Genomic DNA, 17,443 nt, shown 5'->3' with positions numbered 1-17,443 from the left:
TACAGATATTCTCCCAAAAAGTTTAACAAATAGGTGCAGATATATTTATTAAAGTGAAACCATGTGGTGATGATTGTGTATTTTGACAAAATATGAATGATTTCACTATTTGTAAAGAATTCTATAATTGTTCTTTATTTAAATTGACAAGAAGGAACAAAACACTTAATTTCAAGAGACAGTGTTGGATTGAATTCAACAAATGGACAACAGTTGCAGTTTTATTTCAACTGTAGCTACAAACACACATTCCTTACATGAATGTTGGTGATACACTAAATCAAAAACATTTTGCACTTTTAAGAGCTTTTTCTTTACTAGTCTCAATTTGACGTGCTAGAAAATCAGATAAATTTGAACAAGCACAAATAAAATAGCTTTTTCTTGAGAGAGAAACAAATATTTGGGGTATAAAGGCATATACAAACAGTGGTCTTCCCAAAGTCTTTTTTGATTTAATAAAATATTTTAGTGGATACTACTTAATTAACGTATGACAGCCTTAACACTCACTTATGAACCCTCAAAACAAATTTCTAATACTTTTTTTGATTAACCAAAACAGGTTGAAAAACTTAAAAGTAAGAGACTGTGGAAGAAACCAGAAAGTACTTAAATACTGTTACCAATGTGATGTTGCAATTTTTTCTTAAAATTATTTGTAAAACAAATTCAAGGAACTTGCCGTGAAACGCGACGCAAGTCAAATACACAAATTCCTCTTCTCCATAATTTTTTGATATGCGATTTTATCAAAAACAGAGAACAGATTTAAGAACATATTTGGAGAAGTCTTCATATCATCACAGATTTAACAGTAATTATTTTGACGAGGAATCGTATTTCAGATCTCACCAAATGATAGGAATTTCTTTGGCACATCTCGACTGGTTTCTGACAGAGAGGGGTGAGAGTGAAAAGGCTGCCAAAGGCCTTCATGGTGGTTCAGTGCCTTGCTTAAGGCACAACAGCTGGTGACAGAGAAAGTAACCGATTCTGATTCAGGGCTTCCTGATTCTGGCCGCCCATACTGAGAGACCAATCAATATCAGTTAGTATGATTAATTACTACAACACATGTACAGACAGATCCAAGAGCAGAAGTCAAGAATAGATTTGTTCACTGACCAAATCTAAAGACTTAAAGCCAAGTCAAGGAGTATTTTGTGTGTTTCAAACAGGTTTTAACAACTGGTATCAACATTAGGGTTGCAGAAAAAGGGTAGAAAAAGGGACCGTTGTTTCCTATTCAAGATAAACAACAGTGGGCAATGTAGTGCTCTTTAGAATTTTGGACTGACTTAAAGGTATTGCTCATCCACAAATGAGAATTCTGTCATGTTTTATCACCCTCATATGAAAGACACAGCATTTTTTCTTGCAAATAACACACTACGATGCAAAAGTTTTCAGACAGTAAGATTTGAAAGTTTTGTAAACAGGTTTCTTCTGCTCACCAAGCCTGCATTTATTTGATCCAAAGTACAGCAAGAACTGTATTTTTTTTTACTATTCAAAATAACTGTTTTTTATTTGAATATATTTTAAAATGTAATTTGTTCCTGTTATTTCAAAGCTGAATTTTTAGCATCATTACGCCAGTCACGATCCTTCAGAAATCATTCTAATATTCTCATTTGCTGCTCAAAAAACATTTTTTATTATTATTTAGTTGAAAACAGCTAAGTAGAATTTTTTCTCAGGTTTCTCTGATGAATAGAAAGTTCAGAAGAACAGCATTTATCTGAAGTAAATATTTTGTAACACTTTAAATGTCTTTATCATCACTTTTGATCAATTTAAAGCATCCGTGCTAAATAAAAGTAATAATTTCTATAAATGCTGATCTTTGGATCTTTCTATTTATCAAAGAATCCTGAAAAAAAAAGTACTAAACTGTTTTAAATATTTATAATAATTATAATAAAAATGTTTCTTGAAAAGTAAATCACCATATTAGAATGATTTTTGAAGGATCATGTGACACTGAAGACCGGAGTAATGATGCTGAAAATGTAGCTTTGAAATTACAGGAATAAATTAAATTTTAATATATATTAAAATAAAAAGCAGTCTTTTTAAACAGTAAAAATATTTCACAATATTACTGCTTTTGCTGTATTTTGGATCATATAAATGCTTGTGAGCAGAAAAGACTTCTTTAAAAAACATTAAAAATCTTACTGTTCAAAAACTTTTGACTGGTAGTGTATATAAAAAAATAATCTTCAAAATTGCTTCAAAATATCTTATTTTTTCCTCCTTTCGTAACTAAACCAAGACTGAATTCTCACATTTGTCTGAACTACCCCTTTAAGGCTCGTAACTAAACAGATTACAATGTGTGTATCATTACAAATGTGATATATACGTGGTTACTTCCAACAATTACATTTTTATCTTTCCTTCATGTTCAAAGTGATATTAAGGCACAATAAACTATCACAAAGTCATGTGATTTGTTGCTAATAATGCATAAACAGCACATTCCCCCCCCCCATCAGAAGAGCAAGTCTTCTGGGTGGGTACCATAACAAATAATTCACAGCAAAAATCAGGAAGGTGTATTCTTAGTCCTTCCAGCAACTTAAAATGTAAAATTCTGTTCAACAGATACAATCAGGTAAAAAGGCTGAATGAGAAAATTTCCAAAGACAACATGAACATGAAAATACACCAATAAATAAATAAAACACTCACATAACAGGTAATAAACGAGAGAGAAACAGCAGAAAAATAGAAAAGTTTAGAAGGAGGTTTTCTGCTAATTGGCTCTTGTGGTGATGGAGCAGGAAGTTGACATCTGAATTGAGGCACAATGTTGTTGTTTGTCGCATGATCACATGACTCGTACGTCACTCTCAGCCGTTACACTGCTGCTGGTAACGCCGATTGAGTTCTCGCAACTCCTTCTCACGAACGCGTCTCGCCTTGCTAGACTTCGTGGAGCGGCTGGAGCGAGTGGACTGTGCTGATTTGGTGCTGTGGCAGCGTGAAGACGCTCTCTTCAGGAGGTTCTGGGAAATGGAGCGCTGCAGGTTCTTCATGGAGGAGGAAGCAGCCATGCTGACAATCCAAGGGTGTTTAAGGGCCTGGCCCGCAGTTAGACGCTCAGAGGGATCCACCGTGAGAACACGATCAACGAAGTCCTTAGCAAGGTTGGAAACACTTGGCCATGGCTGTCAGAAAACAGAAGAGAACAGAAAATGGCTTAAAGTTATTAGATTTCGGCAATGCATAAAATACAAACTAGTTACTTTAAGTTAATTTTTCACTCTTCCAACACATCTTTAGACTAGCGGTGCATGTCTTAGTATGTTATGACAACTGGCCGAACGCTAGCTGCTCTATAAGCAAGAGAGAAAACAAAACATGGCTGGGTTTTTGTTGGTTAGCATGACTCCTCCAGGGCTTTTCCCTGTAAAGCCCACATTCGTCTTGTCCGTGACTCACAGCAGCAGAGAGGCCCTGACGCACACACTCTGCCAGGAACTCTGCGGCCTTACATCACACGCTCATGCAGGGGGTTACTGCGGGATAAGACATGATGACAGGATTGTCTGGTTAACACAAACACACACACTCACTCCACAAAATACAAGCACACGCAATCACACAAAAACATGCGTGCAAATAAACACATTCAGAGGCATGCAAATAAACATTCAGAAATCCAAGGTCAAAGACAAAACGGTTGGCAAAAGTTTAAAGTGTTTGTGATGAATAGAAACAAAGCACATTAGCAGAAGGACAGACGGACAGACAGAAAGAGGCAGGACTATTATAGCCTGTTGTGTTTTGCCTTTGAGATGGTGGCTTTGTGGGGAATTTTTCGATTTAGGAATGCAGTTCTGAATGGACTGGGTAAAAGCCTCAATGACCTCAAGTCGCTGTATAGCAGTAGACAGATATTTTCAGTGGGGCACTGTTGTTCTTCTTCTAGAGAGGATTTGATTGGACAAAAGTTGTTTGTGTAGTTCAGGAAAAATCTGTTGTTTTTTACCAGCTGATGGTTAATTTTGTTAAAAGGCATATAGATGGCCTTAGAACTAATAGGTATGGACTACATGCCAAAAAGCCTTTGCTCATTAGACCACAGATGCTTAAAGGGATAGCTCATCCAAAAATGAAAATTCTGTCATTAATTACTCTCCCTCATGTCGTTCCAAACCCGTAAGACCTTTGTTCATCTTTGGAACACAAATTAAGATATTTCTGATGCAACTGCAATGCAACTGAGGCCCAGAAAGGTAGTAAGGATATTATTAAAATAGTCCATGTGACATCAGTGATTCAACCTTAATTTTATAAAGCTACAAGAATACTTTTTGTGCACAAAGAATGCATCCAGGTACTTCAGAATGCCGGCTCCTGCGACAGCAGCACTACATGCATGCGTTGTGGTACTTTTGTGAGCGTTTTGTGATGTTGAATACTGACACAAAAAAAGAAGAAAATGTTGAATAAAAACATCCTTTCTGTTTTCTTTGAGCATAAAAAGTATTCTTGTAGCTTCATAACATTAAGGTTGAACTACTTGTGTCATGTGGACTTTCTGGGTCTTGAACATGGTAGTTGCATTGCTGGGAACCAATCAAATCGGTGTATCTGATGTAGGCGGGCCAGAGGCGAGCTAAGCTGATGATGACAGCACTGCGATGTCCGAATCATATAGTAAACTTTGAAAGATCGCTGTTGCTACAGATGAACAACAAGTTGTTTGAAACGGCTTTGGCCGCTACAATGAACGAGTTAGACTTGGCTTTCCATATAAAAGAGGAACAGAAAACCGAAAACTCGAATCGTTCCTTTGCAAGAAGGACGTTTTTGCTGTTTTGCCGACTGGATACGGCAAGAGTTTAATCTATCAGTTCACGAGTTCACGCTTACATATAATTAGCCGGAGAATAGTAGTGCATGTTTGGCGTGCTGTCCGGTGAAGGGCTCCGAGCTCGGGAGTGGCCCGAACCCAGAGTACCCCCCAATAGAAGTAGCGAGAACTCGGAGTGATGAGATGGGGTGGTGGAGGTGTACTGATAAACCATCGAGTGAATTGAGGTGAGTCAGCTGTATTTAAACCTATGGCGCTGATTGACTTGTGATGTTTACGCTAAGCATCTGACGCGCTTCTCCCGAACTTTGTTGAAACATCATTTAGCTCTGCTGGTAGCTAAGCGTGTATTGTTGTGATTTGTCGTGGCGTTATCCAATTGCGTGCAGTTAGAGTTTCAAATGCATGCTTGGTGCCGCCCCTTGAGTTAGGCAGTTTTCATTGCTCGATCCCAGACCCTTAATCTTATCTTATAAAAAATTAGGGTCTGGATTTTTCCAGGCTAGCATTTTTGTGTATTTGAAACCTTTCCAACAATGACTGTATGATTTTAAAATCCTTTTTCTCTCACTGAGGACAACTGAGGGACTCATATGCAACTATTACAGAAGGTTCAAACGCTCACTGATGCTACAGAAGAAAACAATGCATTAAGAGCCAGGGGGTGAAAACTTTTGAACAGATTGAAGATGTGTACATTTTCTTATTTTGGTTAAATATTATTTTTTTTCCATTTAGCACTGCCCTTCAAAAGCTACAGAAGACACTTAGATGTTTTCCAGAAGACAAAACAAGTAAAATTTACTCTGATCGTCAAATTCAAAATGAAAAATGTACACATTTTCATTCTGTTAAAAAGTTTACACCCCCCGGCTCTTAATGCATCGTGTTTCCATCTGGAGTATTGGTGAGCATCTGAACCTTCTGTAATAGTTGCATATTAGTCTCACAGTTGTCCTCCATGTGAAAAGATGGAACTCAAAATCATACAGTCATTGTTGAAAAGGGTTCAAATACACAAAAATGCTGAAAAACCAAAGAAATTGTGGGACCTGAGGGAAGAACAGCAGGTAGTTTAACTGTTCAGGTCAAATAAAGGACTGATGAACAACTATCACTAAACAATAAATAATTAACATTAACATTTTGCAGATTCTGCAAGGTGTATGTAAACTTTTGACCTCAACTGTATATAATGTTTCTTTAAACATGTTCTTTTGAAATTAAATTATTGAAAATGAAGATGCAACATTTAATTATTTCATACAGTTTCCCAGGCAATGTATAAACTAATAAAATATATAACTTGGTTTGGATAAAAGCATGTCAAATGTATAAATGTATGAACATGATCATTTAAAGTTTCTAATCATATTCAGAATTTTAAAATAGTTTGCAGACCGATAAAAAGTCAAAGTACAACTGACATTTGCTTTATATGCCACTAGTGGGATTAAATTGTTTTCCAAATCCTAAAAGTCTATGATACAGTTTTGGCAACACATCATTGTTTTTCCACTTTCTCGCTCTACAAAATCAACATTTTTAAAGCCACAAAAAAAAAAAAAAAAAAAAACCTTAATGTTTTTCCTGGGGTCACCCATAGAGGGAGGACACATACTAAATTACACTAGTTGAATACATCTTTTATAAAAACCGAATTTGCTGACAAATAAACTCTCTCTGACGTTTTTACTATAAACTTGTTTTGTTTATTATTGCCTGTCTGATTTAAATTTCTCAAAAAACATACATACATACATATATATATATATATATGCGTGTGTATATAATATTTGTAATAACCTACATGCCATGTGATCATTAACCAAAATTATAAGACCGTGAACAATGAATGTGCATTACGGAATATTAACTTGAAAACTTCAAGAAAACATTTTAGGTGAAAACTTTAAGAAAACATTTTAGGTCAAAGGGGTTTAGCTAAAAAATGTTTAGGAATCCCTGTTTTATGGAACAAGCACAAAGAGTCTCTAATAACAATAAAGTTATTGAATAATCAAAACATTAACAAATCAGTCAATCTGAGTTTATAGGAGTTCAAATTATAAACATTCATAAAAGTGACATGAAGTAGATTCTTAAAAATAAGTAAATAAAAGTCAAATGACCAGAAAAGTGTTTCATTGTGCTACATTTGGTGGCCAATTTTTCCAACTTCTAAAATCTATGTAATTTTTTATTACTGCAGCTCTTTTATGCAAAAACAAATTGGCAAAAATATTGAGAATGTCTGCACTCAATAAAACTGCAAAAATATGTTTCCTAGTAAACATTCCACCCCCTTTCCCCCCGGCTGCCACTCAACGGACAAACAGGTAGTGCCGCCCCAAACTCAAACCATTTGTTGAGTCAATGTTGCTATGCAATGCTGAAAGTGCCACAGACCACAGCGCTTACACTTTTTGGGGATATCAACCTACGAATGGCGCATTTATACTTGTCTCTGCACAAATATAAGCAAGCTGGCATAGGGGAAAGTATTTTACACACATCAGTTTTAAGCTCGGGTAGGGGAAAGATGTGTAACATCAAACAATAACACACTATAGAACACTTAAAGGCGAATTCCGCACATTAAAATCAACGTATCATACAAAGCTTATATATTTCATAAGAGCTTGTATGTTTGCAAAAGTGGTAAGCCAAAAACAAATAAATCATTATGCATAGTACAATGCAAATGGGCCCAGCAACATGGCACACAAATACCACTGGGTTTAATAAAATCAAGTAACATTAGCATATGCTTTATAGCACTTCTATACCTAATTGAAAACATCTGCATTTCCAATCTCCCAGCAACCCTTGTTTTGTACATACATGATCCACACTGCTCACATAAATCTCATATATATATATATATATATAGCCCACACATACCGCTAGTGCAAGAACAGACACTATTAGGGTAATACTTTACAATAATATTAACAAACAAATAATCTTTTAATGTTCATAAAAACAGAACTGTTTTTTGTTAGTTCATGTTAGCTCAGATAGAGATCTTTTGATTTTAAAAATGAATAATTAAATGTTAAAATTAACATTAATAAATGCTATATTAGAATTTTTTGTTGTTAATTCATGTTAACGAATATAGGTAACATTAACAAACAGAACAAAGCAACGTTTCTCAATTCAAGTCCTAGCGACCCACCACCCTGTACAGAATATTTGTATACATGTGCAAAGTGTTACCATTATTAGTTTTTACATATATCATGAATAAGATTTTTATCTCCTTGAAATATCCCTTTGGTTTTTGACATGTTGAGTTCAGCTAATACTTCATCTGTAACTTCAACTCTGTAACTCTGTAAAAGGCTGTTTTTTAAAGCTTTATCGGTATGAGGTGTGAAGGCTTTCAGTTCTGTTGTGTAAGACACAAGCACATTAAAGTTGATATAATACATGTTTCATCATTTGATGGGACTGATCTCAAATCAGTAGGTCTATGACTATCTATTTCAAGCTTGCAAGTTTTGACTTTAGATTACAAGCATTATTAAAGATTCTGCATGCAAATTTTCATGTACACATGCAGCATATTGATAGTGTACTAGATGCATATCATTCTGACTTCAGGATGACTAATAATATTAACCCTCAACTTGTGTTTTGGTCACTTTGAACCAGAAAGGATTTTCTTTTTCCAGAAAATGGTAGTTAATGCTATTGCATTGTACTAAAACCTTTGGACTAAGGGTATAACAACTTCTAAAAAATGCCAATAAAGAACCTTTATTTTTAAGACTGCATGTTTTGTATTTCTAATTGATTTGAGTACTTCAGTTGAGTGAACACTGACAAAATTATTTACAAAAAAGCTTTTTTCCACTTAAAAATAGAGGGGCCTAAGCTCAGATCAATGGAGCCTACAACCAATCAGTTCCTTAACATGTGTTCCCTGAAAGAAAACAAAGTGATATAAAGAGAGATTTACATTCAATTTTAAAAAGACAGATCACTTTTGTCTAGGAACACCAAATTTGTTAAAGGATAACTATTGCCAAAATGCAACCTGGGCTGTTTTTTTTTTTTTTTTTACTGTAAATGAGACAAACTTATATCTAAAAGCATAATTACAACAAATGAGCCGTTTTTGAGATTGACCGTGATTTTGTTTTGTTGTCAATGGCCGGTGAATAGGAGTACTAAGGGCATAACTTTGAGCGCATCAAAATCGATATTTTTACAACACTAAGAAGGCTCGACACACCATGAAACTTTGCTCAAAGTATCGCCTGGGTCTCTACACATGAACTCCAGCATTGAGAACATTGTTTGTGTACACAGAGTTTACTAAAAAGAAAGTTTTTGAACAACTCACTTTCACTGTTTGGGTTTCCGCTCGAGGCTGTCTTGCCAGTCAAGAGGTGTCGATCTCCGAATGCGAGGATGGATAGCTCCTAAAGCATATTTCCATATAAATGCACGGCTAATTTGTTGTTTTGTCGCAAGTGAAAAACAATATTAACCTTCTGGTTGTAAAAAGAGCCTCATATAAGCCTAATATTTCGTCTTATGGAGTCCATTCATTTGCATTCGGAGATCGTCACTTCTTGACTGGCAAGACGGCTGCGAGCGGAAACCCAAAGAGTGAAAGTGAGTTGTTCAAAACCTTTCTTTTTAGTAAACTCTGTGTACACAAACAATGTTCTCAATGCTCGAGTTTATGTGTAGAGACCCAGGCAATACTTCGAGCAAAGTTTTCATGGTGTGTCGAGCCTTCTTATTGTTGTAAAAATATCGATTTTGATGCGCTCAAAGTTATGCCCTAGTACTCCCATTCACCGGCCATTGAAAACAAAGCGAAATCACGGTCAATCTCAAAAACGGCTCGTAATTATGTTTGTCGTAATTATGCTTTTAGATATAAGTTTGTCTCGTTTACAGTAAAAAAAAACAGCCCAGGTTGCATTTTGGCAATAGTTATCCTTAAAATGATTTTAAGCACAGAACACAGAGTTAAAGGGGGGTTTATGAAAACCTAGCTCATGATTTACTCACCCTCAAGCCATCCTAGGTGTATGTGGAGTTATATTAATAAATGTCCTGGCTCTTCCCAGCTTTATAATGGCAGTGAATGGCTGTTGATATTCAATAATCCAATAGAAGTTCAATAAAGTGCATCCATCCATCATAAAAAGTAGTCCACCCAGCTCCAGGGGGTTAATAAAGGCCTCCTGAAGCGAATTGATGCATTTTTGTAAAAAAAATATCCATATTTAAAACCGTTTATTACAAACCGTTATATTTAGCTTCCGCTAACTGTCATACAAGCGTACATGAAGAAGCAGCGTTCCAGCGGATGGTGAAAAACATAGGTGTAGTGTAAGCTCTAGTGAGAATATGCTAGTCTCTTGAGAACCAAGTTTTGTTTATGGCTAATATCCAAATCCTCAGACAATTTTTTTTTTTTTTTTTTTTTTTTTACAAATCCTCAATTTGCATTTTCTAAATGTTTTGTTTTGCTCTCTCCACTACACTATGTCATCCGCTGAAATGCCTTTCTCTCATGAATGGGCATACAACAGTTATTAGAAGCTAGAGATTGTGGTTTATGAAGCTTTAAATATGGATATATCATACACAAATGCATTGATTCACTACCATTATAAAACTTGGAAGAGCAAAGACATTTTTTAATATAACTGATGGTATTCGTCTGAAAGAAGAAAGTCATATACTCCTAGGATGGCTTGAGGGTGAGTAAATTATGGGGTGATTTTCATTTTTGGGTGAGCTATCCCTTTATAGTGGTCGCACTGTTCTTACCTCCCCAGAGAAGCTGTATTTCCCTTTGAGAATCTGTCGGTACAGACGCATGCGATTGTCATCCTCAAAAGGCATGGTTCCACTGAGCAGTATGTAGGAGATGACTCCCAGGGCCCACATGTCTACTGCATTAGTGTACGGCTTTCGAACAAGTATCTCTGGAGCGATGTACTCAGGCGTTCCACAGGTAGTCTTCATTAGGCATTCGTCGCCTTTCTTCCGTGTGCTGGCCAAGCCAAAGTCTGTGATCATAATCTTGGAATCAGCACCAGGATGGTAGTAAAGCAAGTTTTCAGGCTTTAGGTCCCTATGCGTGATGCCCAACGTATGGAGGTACTTCACCCCATCGAGAACCATCTGCAGCACCCTTGTGGCGTCCCTTTCTGTGAAAGACCCACGGGCGATGATACGATCAAACAGTTCTCCGCCGGTGGCCAACTCCATCACCATGTAAACCCGCTCGGCCGTCTCGAACACCTCCATCAGTTGGATGATGTTGGTGTGGCGCACTCGTCGCAGGACACAAAGTTCCGATTCACATACTTCTCTGCCCTCTCGGTAGCGAGTCTCGATCATCTTGATGGCGTACGGCTGCCGAGTGCTTCTGTGTTCCACTCGTACTACCCGACTGAAACTGCCCCGGCCTATTAAAGCTTTGATATCATACTTAGCAGTCACTCGAGGGTCAAATTTGGCCCTGTATTTGGCTACTTTTTTCCGGTGTGGGTCAGCAGGCTCTGACTGGCTATTTGCCGGAGGAGGGGACTGGCTCACCTTCGCAGCAGCCTGGCTTTGACCCTGAGGGGATGGCGAGCCTGTTTTCTCCCCGCCACCGTCACTTTTGATGAAGTTTTTGTAGACATCAGTCTGATGTGGCTCTACCTTTTTGACTAGGTCAAGATGGACGTCAGCGGGTGGCTCTGGGAGGACTTTGCTCGTCCTGCACCCCATCACATCAAAATCCTTCCTTCCTGGTGCCAGCAGCACATCCTCAACATCTAATCGGTGCACATTTCAGTGCCACACCGGCAAACGCCACGGAGGGACACGTCCAGTCCCACAATCAGTTACCTCTCCAAACAACACTCCAGAATTTTCTGAAATCCAGTCGATGTGAAATTTACAGAAGTTTAAATCTGTAATAAAAAAAAAGTATTTATTTTTTATACTTAGAAGCTGTAAGAAACCTGCTTAGTATTGGCTATTTTGCATATAATGCATGTACAGTTGAAGTCAAAAGTTTACATACACCTTGCAGAATCTGCTAAAAGTTAATTATTTGACCAAAATAAGAGGGATCATACAAAATGCATGTTATTTTTTATTTAGTACTGATCTGAATAAGATATTTCACATAAAACACATTTACATATTGTCCACAAGAGAAAATAATATTTGAATTTATAAAAATGACCCTGTTCAAAAGTTTACATACACTTGATTCTTAATACTGTGTTGTTACCTGAATGTTTTTAGTGATAGTTGTTCATGAGTCCCTTGTTTGTCCTGAACAGGTAAACTGTCTGCTGTTCTTCAGAAAAATCCTTCAAGTCCAACAGAATCTTTGGTTTTTCAGCATTTTGTGTATTTTAACCCTTTCTAACAATGACTGTATTATTTTGAGATCCATTATTTCACACTGGTGTCAGGGGTGTAAACTTTTGAACCAAACAAAGATGTGTACATTTCTCTTATTTTGCCTATATATCATTTTTTTTTCCATTTAGTACTGCCCTTCAGAAACTACAGATGACACTTACATATTTTCCAGAAGACAAAAGAAAATCTTCAAATTCAAAAAGTTTTCACCCCCTGGCTCTTAATGCATTGTGTTTCATTCTGAAGCATCAGTAAGCATTTAAACCTTTTGTAATAATTGCATATGAGTCCCTCAGTTGTCCTCAGTGTGAAAAGATGGATCTCAAAATCACACAGTCATTGTTGGAAACAGTTCAAATACACAAAAATGTTGAAAAACCAAAGAATATATTTTTCTGAAGAACAGCAAGCAGTTTTATCTGTTCAGGACAAACAAGGGACTCATGAACAACTATCACTAAACAAACAAACAAAAAAAAGCTGTGTATCATTCAGGTAACAACACAGTTTTAAGAATCAAATGTATGTATTTATAAATTCAACTATTATTTTCTCTTGTGGACTATATGTAAACATCTTTTATGTGAAATATCTTATTCAGGTCAGTTCTAACTAAACAATAACATGCATTTTATATGATCCCTCTTAATTTGGTAAAATAATTAACACTTTGCAGATTCTAAAAGGTGTATGTAAACTTTTGACTTCAACAGTATATTAAAAGGATAGTTCACCAAAAGAATTAAGATTCTGTCATCTTTTACTCACCCTCACATTTTTCCAGTATAAATTTCTTTCTCTTCCTGAACACAAAATAAGATTTTGAAGAATGTGAGTAACCAAACAGTTTCTGGTTGCCACTGACTTCCACAGTATTTTTTCCCATAGTGTGGAAGTCAATGGGGACCACTACCCACATTCCTCAAAATATCTTATTCAAGTCAAGTCACTATTATTTATATAATGTTAAGCAGAAGAAAGAAATTTACAGAGGTTCGGAACAAGTAAGTGAGCAAGTAATGACAACACTGTTATTTATTGGTGAACCATCCCTTTAAGTATATTATTAATATATATAATAATGATATCAAATGTGAACTGTAACAGTTCATGCCAACATCCGAGAACAAAAACTGTAAACGATATAATAAAACACAAATTAGTGCAATTAATAAATAAAAATAAATGTAACTAAATCAAAAAAATAAATGTAACTATATCATTAAGTAATTGTTATTGTAGGTTAGCTTGAATAGAAAGTGAATATCTCATATGTTTACACTCTTGCAACAGATACATAAAAAGATAAAAAAATATATAACAATTATCCTATGAGAGCAGCAGATAGATAGATAGATAGATAGATAGATAGATAGATAGATAGATAGATAGATAGATAGATAGATAGATAGATAGATAGATAGATAGATAGATGTGCATGTGAAATAAGTGGATACAACGTACAAATATAAAGGATATTTGGTGGCATAAGCGTTAACATTTTCCGTTAACAGTATATGAAATCGTTTGTGTTTAACCGCGTTAGATATTGCTGTATAAGTCTTAAAATGTTTTGATATGCGATTTACGGCGCTGTGTAATAACTGTATGTGAGAATAAATAACCATGACACCACTATTAATATTACTAGTATCATAACAACTGAGGACTTTATATTGTTAAAGAGTTAAACTATAGACCGATCCTACAACTGAACTTTACCACAAAAAAATTCCACTGGCCCCCCACAAAGACTTAAACTGAGACACTTGTTCACATATTCATCGCTCAAAACAAACTTGAAACACTCTTCTTCAACTCCACTATCCGCTGCAGGCCTTGTCGGAGCCAGTCATGTTACAAAGTCGCCAATAATTCGTTAAAATGCTTCAACATGAACGGTATAGCGGATATACCCCCCAACATGACAAAAAAAAACTCGCCGTCCAGCACAAATCAATTGTTTTCTCGAGGCCTGAATGAAAAAACCAGAACTTAATCGCTAAGGTTTCCGTAATCTTGTAGTTTTAACGACTACGGTATGCATTTAAAACCAAAACCGTTAACTTTTAAAGTCTAAAAAGAGTTGAAAATTACCTTAAGAGGGATTTTCTTACAGGCGATGGTGGGAGTACGAATGCGAGATTCCCAGCGCCAGCCTCTTTACTCCAGTTACAGCTCTTCTCTCCATTTTACCGCATTTCTAAAACTTTAATCCGGCTAGAAAGATAGCATCTCCTCAGTATTTGCTAACATGAACATGTTGAGTCCAAAAATAACGGTTGTTAACTTGTTTGTATCACTTCAGAGACGAAGCGATATAAGAAGAAAAGTATGAAATTGAGACCGCCTGCTTGGAAACGGTGTTTTCGGAGTGGGACCACCTTTTTTCCTGTGTAGACCTTTCTTTCTTTCTCCCCCCTTCTCCGCTTTTTTTTTCTTTTGGGAAAGGAAAGACCTCCGCTTGCTTCGACCCCTGCAACAAATATTGTGAAGCCAGAATCATAAATTTGGCTGAGAAACAAATTACGGATAATGTCACTCTATGCATATTTTGGATAAACATCAATGTGTGCATCTGCATCCTGTATTTTACAATATAAAAATGATTTGTAAAAATTGTAAGATATGAATAGGGCTTGCTGTGCTTATTGTTTAAACACTCAGAATAAGCTTTTCTAACTTGCAATAGTATAAAATTAGGGCATAACTGACGTTTATGTCATAAAGGTTGAAATCAAAGTAGTTTTACTTCTAAGTACATTTCTGGGCAAAATGTGTACTTTACATATACATTTCTATCTAAAAGCTATAAAATATGATTGTGATTGTAAAATGTAAGTGTAACTTTATAGGGTTTTCCTCCCAAAATAATGCAGAATTGACTTTATAGACACCTTTTATTTACTGTTTATTTAAAGTTATTGTTACTTCAAATGATTGTTACTTCATGTTTTTATGCATTAGAGTTCGCATAATTACTTTGTAATCTACAAACTGTTAAAACCCAACATGCTTTAAAAAGTGTAGTTATTCCCACAATGAAACTTGGCTATCTCTTGTATTTTGTAAGGTGTAATGTTAAAATTAAGTAGCATTTTGCGTATTTTATTAGTTAAGGTGTCATTTTACACAAATTATTGACGAATATTTGAATTAATTAACCTTTAACTTTCCAAAATATTTTTCTGTTCTGAAGAAGGGACTTTTATATTGTACAAATCAGTTTAGCTGACCATTTGGCATGTATCGTAGCTTGCTTCAAATATATGAAGCAAGCTACGATTCTATCACATGTTTGCAAAGCAAAAAGTGGAAAACGTAAACATGACGGCCTACACTTTTCTCTAAGTTTTTGTGTTCAATGTGATCAAGTCAATTTTGGATCCCTTCAATAGCTGAAGTGCATTGATGAATACTTCTCATTGGTTTTTGCCTTGAAGATAATGTACTAATGTAAAGTGGGGTACAAAATAGGGCAAAATAGATTTCAAAATATTGGTTGTCAACAGCAGGAGGCCAAACTGTTTATATGAGCTGTTTTATTTCGTACACATATTTAAAATAATATTTTATGGTAGATAAAAGTTTTAGGTCATACTAATAGGCCCTACCTCATACAGGCTACATGCCTGAAAAAACATAGGTTTTAGGCAAAAACACCAATTACAAATGATCAGATTTATCCACTAGATGGCGCTGTTCCTTAGTTAATGCCAGAATACAAATAACATGCATTACTGCGTTTTGCTAGTGTTCACGTTATATTGATAGTGGTAAATTAACAGAAGAATGTACTAAAAAACTTAATCAAGTACAAAACACCAGAAACTTACTGGACACTTAGTAAACATTTGGTGTAATAATCATGATGTTTCAAAATATCATGAGTCATATTTTTGTAAAACGTACCACTGAGACTAACCATCTCATTTCTGTCTGTGATATGACCCAAAGCTGAACTCTTGTTTTTTGACTTGTGTGACACTGTGTGATATTACCGCTCCAAAAAAGCAATCACTTCACAATTGCTCCAATAGGGCCAGATGATGATATAATGCGTTGTAACTTCAAATGCTCAAGAGGAAATGCCAGTGGATTTGTGTCCCTGCAGTAGTAAAAGGCTGGATGAGAGCCATCCATTACATCCAAAAGGGCACCAGCTATCCAAATAAAAGAATCAGACGAGCACAGTGAGAAAGTGTTGACATACAGTGTGATGGTGGCTGGAACAAGACAGGAGTGATCAGGAATGATAGTGAAAAATGATAAATGAAAAAGATCTGTGACTCCAAAGCGTATTATGACATTGCTTGGATTACAACAGCTTAAGTGGTTGTTTATCAAAATTGAACTGATTGTCGAAAGGAGAAAAGTACCTCCTGTGGTACATAACAAAAATAGATTACACCTTTTTTACGCAATATCACACTATCAAGAGTGCTATACTTCTGAAAGCAAGGCTGTGATTCATCAGCTCCAACAAGCAGGTAAAGGGAAAAAAAACAATGTGATATACAAAAAGTGAATATTACATGACATTTTACAAAACATGAAATAGTTACAAACCTAAAAGCAAAATTAAGTGTTATATGTTTCCAAGCAAATTGCTTTAAATTACTTTTTTCCACATCAGTCTACACTCCATCACAATGACAAAGCAAAAACAGACTTTACAGAATTTACACAACTTTGTCAATTTATTAAAAATCAAAAAAATGAAAAAAGAACATTGCATAAGTATTCATACCCCTAACTCAGTACTTAGCTAAAGCACCTTTACAGCCTCAAGCATTTTTGGGTATGATGCGACAAGCTTTGCACATCAGCATTTGGCAATTACTTGCTATTCTTCTCACCTCTTCACCTCTCAAGCACTGTCAGGTTGGATGGTTTTTCCAGAAATATTTGATTGGGTTAAAGCTTAGGCTCTGGCTGGGCCACTCAAGGACATTCACAGAGTTTTCTATAAGCCGCTCTTGCTATGTACTTAAGGTCATTGTCCTGTCGAAAGGTGAACTTTCTGCCCAGTCTGAGGTTCTGAATGCTCTGAACTGGGTTTTCATTAAAGCTATCTCTATAGTTTACTGTGTTGAGCTTTTCTTCTACTCTGACGAGTCCTTCAGTCCCTGTCGCTGAAAAACAGCCCCACAGCATGAGGCTGCCACCACCACACTTTACTTTTAGGATGGTGCTCTGCAGGTGATGAGC

The 17,443-nt window shown here is 36.0% G+C and overlaps 1 protein-coding gene across 1 annotated transcript; it reads right to left on the bottom strand.

Annotated features, from left to right (window-relative positions):
- Window positions 1-1,885: 1,885 nt before the first annotated feature.
- Window positions 1,886-14,629, bottom strand: pskh1 (protein serine kinase H1). The gene is made up of 3 exons (XM_073850369.1): window positions 14,330-14,629; window positions 10,634-11,769; window positions 1,886-3,179 (listed from the first exon to the last, which is right to left on the bottom strand). The coding sequence occupies exons 2-3, from the start codon at window positions 11,582-11,584 to the stop codon at window positions 2,862-2,864; spliced, it is 1,269 nt and encodes a 422-aa protein (XP_073706470.1). The 5' UTR covers window positions 11,585-11,769; window positions 14,330-14,629; the 3' UTR covers window positions 1,886-2,861.
- Window positions 14,630-17,443: the final 2,814 nt, after the last annotated feature.

The sequence above is a fragment of the Garra rufa genome, chromosome 11 (genome assembly GCF_049309525.1).
Source record: "Garra rufa chromosome 11, GarRuf1.0, whole genome shotgun sequence".
Classification (NCBI taxonomy): Eukaryota; Metazoa; Chordata; class Actinopteri; order Cypriniformes; family Cyprinidae; genus Garra; species Garra rufa.
The sequence above is the reverse complement of the archived record's forward strand: the minus strand, read 5'-3'. Positions and strand labels throughout refer to the sequence as shown.

Coding starts and splice junctions, on each gene's coding strand:
- pskh1 (XM_073850369.1), bottom strand. CDS start 11,584: ATGGGGTGCAGGACGAGCAAAGTCCTCCCAGAGCCACCCGCTGACGTC. Junction 3,180..10,633: donor AATACAGCTTCTCTGGGGAG/GTAAGAACAGTG, acceptor GTTTTCTGACAG/CCATGGCCAAGTGTTTCCAA.